The sequence below is a fragment of the Lipotes vexillifer genome, unplaced genomic scaffold (genome assembly GCF_000442215.2).
Source record: "Lipotes vexillifer unplaced genomic scaffold, Lipotes_vexillifer_v1.1 scaffold977, whole genome shotgun sequence".
NCBI classification, from domain to species: Eukaryota; Metazoa; Chordata; class Mammalia; order Artiodactyla; family Lipotidae; genus Lipotes; species Lipotes vexillifer.
In genome coordinates this window covers 1,390,157-1,393,892 of record NW_006783088.1, presented here as the reverse complement: position 1 = coordinate 1,393,892, position 3,736 = coordinate 1,390,157, and the positions used below count along the sequence as shown (strand labels likewise).

At 53.4% G+C, this 3,736-nt stretch overlaps 1 protein-coding gene across 1 annotated transcript in view; it reads left to right on the top strand.

Moving 5' to 3' along the window:
* The first annotated feature begins 2,441 nt into the window (after positions 1–2,441).
* The window catches only part of SMTNL1 (smoothelin like 1), an 8,449-nt gene continuing 7,154 nt past the window's right edge, over positions 2,442–3,736 (top strand). The window contains exons 1-4 of the mRNA XM_007455707.1: positions 2,442–2,966; positions 3,042–3,196; positions 3,375–3,520; positions 3,633–3,684. Coding sequence (XP_007455769.1) covers positions 2,442–2,966; positions 3,042–3,196; positions 3,375–3,520; positions 3,633–3,684 — 878 coding nt within the window. The remainder of the gene's footprint in view (positions 2,967–3,041; positions 3,197–3,374; positions 3,521–3,632; positions 3,685–3,736) is intronic.

Sequence of the window (3,736 nt, the reverse complement as noted above, 5' to 3'; positions counted from 1 at the left end):
GCTGAACCATGAAGGGGCTCCGGTGGGAGGGGTGGAATTGGAGGGCAGCATGAGCATCTTTGAAAATCCCAGCAGACTTCCTAGGAAACGGTGGGAGACCAAATCCAGGGACACCAGGACTTCGATCTGGGGCCAGTAAGACCTGAATGGGTGGCAGAAACAGAGCCTTGTCCCTCATATGCCTGTCTTCTTGCCTCTGTCCCAATTACTCAGGTACCCTGGGTACTGTATCCAGAACGATGGCCCTGCAGAGGGCAGGAGGTATTTTTAGCCAGTGACAAGGAGTGTGTACTGCTTTTACTGAGTGAGTCATGCCCTGAACACGTTATTTGGGGATTATTTTCTCTGTAAACAGACCCCCCCCCAAAGAAGGGCAGAAAGCTGAAGGAGATGACCCTGTCCGCGCCCCTCCACCCCCGAGCTGTTTTTGTAGATCGGACAGTACAATCATCCCTTTATGTCTGTGGGGGATTAGTCCCAGCTTCCCTTGCGGATATGAAAATCTGCGGATGCTCAAGTCCCTCATATGAAATGTTGTATTTGCATATAACCTTACAATCCTCTCTAATACTTTAAATCATCTCTAGATTACTTATAATACCCAGTACAATGAAAATGTTATGTAAACAGTCGTTAATAACAATGTAAATGCTATGTAAATAGTTGAAGTGGCAGCAAATTCAAGTTTGCCTTTTGGAATTTTCTGGAATTTTTTCTTCAAATTTTTTCTATCCAAGGTTGGTTGAATCCACAGAAGCCACGGAAAAGGAAGGCTGACTGTATGTACAGTACTTGAATAGGAAACCTCATGATAAAGTTGGAGGATCAGTTCTCCCTGCAGAGGTTAGTTAGGGAGAGTATTTTCTGTTCTTCACCAAAAGAAACTCTTCCATGCCCAGGCCCAGCTCTTCAGAGAACCACACACACACGCTGGCAGTGCTGGCAGAGACCCAGCGACCAAGCTGGCCCAGGGTTTCCCAAATTTCAGGCATTTTAACAACACCTCCATGATTTAGGTATTTTGTATCCTGTATTCTGCTCTCCTGAACGTCTTCCTTTGAATTAACTTACTTTACTTCAATAAATGTATCTATAAAAGAAACTTTATATCACTATTGGAAATGGAAACTCGATATCACTGGCCAGAAACAGAAAGTAACTGTAAAAGTAAATACAATTGGGCTTCCCTGGTGGAACAGTGGTTAAGAATCCGCCTGCCAATGCTAGGGGACATGGGTTCGAGACCTGGTCCAGGAAGATCCCACATGCCATGGAGCAGCTAAGCCCCTGCGCCACAACTACTGAGCCTGTGCTCTAGAGCCCGCAAGCCACAACTACTGAGCACACGTGCCACAACTACTGAAGCCTGTGCGCCTAGAGCCCATGCTCTGCAACAAGAGAAGCCACTGCAGTGAGAAGCCCACACACTGCAACTAAGAGCAGCCCCCACTCAATGCAACTAGAGAAAGCTTGTGCACAGCAACAAAGACCCAACACAGACAAAAATAAATAAATTTATAAAAAAAAAATACAATTGAATCAAAACAGTATTATTAGGGACTTCCCCGGTGGTCTATTGGGTAAGACTCCGAGCTTCCAAGGCAGGGGGCCTGGGTTCGATCCCTGGTCAGGGAACTAGATCCTGCATGCATGCCGCAACTAAAAGATCCCAAATGCCTCAACGAAGACCCGGTGCAGCCAAAATAAATAAATAAAATAAATACTCAAAACAAAACAAAAAACAGTATTATTAAGTTCTATCTAGAGACTTCTGTCCGCTTTGGGCTCTGAGCATGAGGGCAGCTATCTCCATCAAAAGGGGAGAATAGGGGCTTCCCTGGTGGCGCAGTGGTTGAGGGTCTGCCTGCCGATGCAGGGGACACGGGTTCGTGCCCCAGTCCGGGAAGATCCCACGTGCCGCGGAGCGGCTGCGCCCGTGAGCCGTGGCCGCTGAGCCTGCGCGTCCGGAGCCTGTGCTCCGCAACGGGAGAGGCCACAACAGTGAGAGGCCCGTGTACCGCAAAAAAAAAAACAAAAACAAAACAACAACAACAAAAAGGGGAGAATAGCAAATAGCAAGTGCTCCATGGGGGTCTAGGAGGCTAGTCAGACTATAGCCACCTCACTGGCTTATTCAAAAAGAGGCCAAATCATTGAAAAGGCATCACAGAACCCAGTGTTCCTTGGTGCCCAAGTCACAACCTGCAGAGGGCCTTTAGGTGAACATCACCCAACAACAGGTAAACGTGGCTGGTGGCCCAACACCCCATCGTGGGGGATGTGCTGCTCTACCTCTTCATTTAGCCAAAGGGAAAGTGGATACTTGTGTCACATGTCTGAGCAGTGGGGGACCCAGGACTGAATCGCAGGTCTCCAGACTCCAGGGCCTTCACCAGCAGAAAGGGGGCATGACCAGGTCTGCTTGTCTTCTCTTTTCAGAGATGGAGCAGAAGGAAGGGAAGCCCTCTGAGGACGGGACCCCTGTGTCCCCAACCACGGAGGTCCCGGAGACAGTGGGAGGGGGAGCCTCTGCTGAGGAGGAGGCCACAGGCCCAGCTGAGAGGACCATCACAGAGGGGCCTCCAGATGGGGCAGGAAAGCAGGAGAGGGCACCAGCTGAGGACAGCATTTCAGCTGAATTCCAGGGGGAATCCAAAGGGGAGGCTGAACTTCAAAAGGAGGACAGTGGGAAGAAAGAGACCACCGTGGCTCCTCAGGAGATGGCTGATAAGAAAGAAGAGACCAACTCTGAACCCAAGGAGGCTGAGGGAAAAGAGGAGATCACGTTGGCCTCTGAGAAGCAGAAGGCTGATGAGAAAGAGGCCAAGCCTGGATCTAGGGAGAAAGCCAACGTGAATGATGAGGCGCAGGCTGCTGGGAAGGAGGAGGCCAAGGCTGGAGGCAGGGAGGCCAAAGGGAAGGAGGAGGCCAAGGCTGGAGACGGGGAGGCTGCTGGGAAGCAGGAGGCCAAGGCTGGAGGCGGGGAGGCTGCTGGGAAGCAGGAGGCCAAGGCTGGAGGCGGGGAGGCTGCTGGGAAGCAGGAGGCCAAGGCTGAAGCCCAGGAGAAAGCCAGGGCTCCAGAGGCCAAGTCGGACTCTCAGAAGACTGCCGTGGAGGATGAGGCCAAGCCTGAACCACAGGAGGAGGTGAAGGAGGACGTGGTGAGTGAGGAAGAGGAGAGGAGGGAGGAGGCCCCGCGATGCTCTGGAGCCCCCTGCCCAGCCCTCCCCCAAGCAAGCCCCTCCCCTGCTTTATTCCTTTGGGACATTCCAGTCTTCCACCCACTGATATCAAGAGCCTGGGGCGGGGGATGCAGCACTGTGGGCCCAGGCTGAAGCCCTCACAGAGCCTCAGGTGGGTGCAAGCCCACACAGCCCATGTTCATTCCAGGAGCCAGGCCGTCATGAAGAACAGGACCAGAGTGCGGAGGAAGGGATAGAGGAAGGGGCAGGAGCGCTGCCCCGGTCCACCGAGGAATGGCCCGAGAGCCCCACGGAGGAGGGCAGCGGCCTCAGCCCAGGTGAGTGAGAGCCCGGGAGCCCGCGGACGCCGCGGGGGCTTCCCTGAGGGAGCACGCGGGCCGCGCACCATGGGTCACCCCAGCCTGCCTCCCTCCCGTTCCTTTCCCCTAGATGCGCTGAGTCCAGACACCGCAGCTTCCGGAGAGACCAGTCCTTCAGCCAGGTAAAGTCAGACTCTAGAGCCCCGGCTCCAACCCCTGCTACCGCTTGCTTCC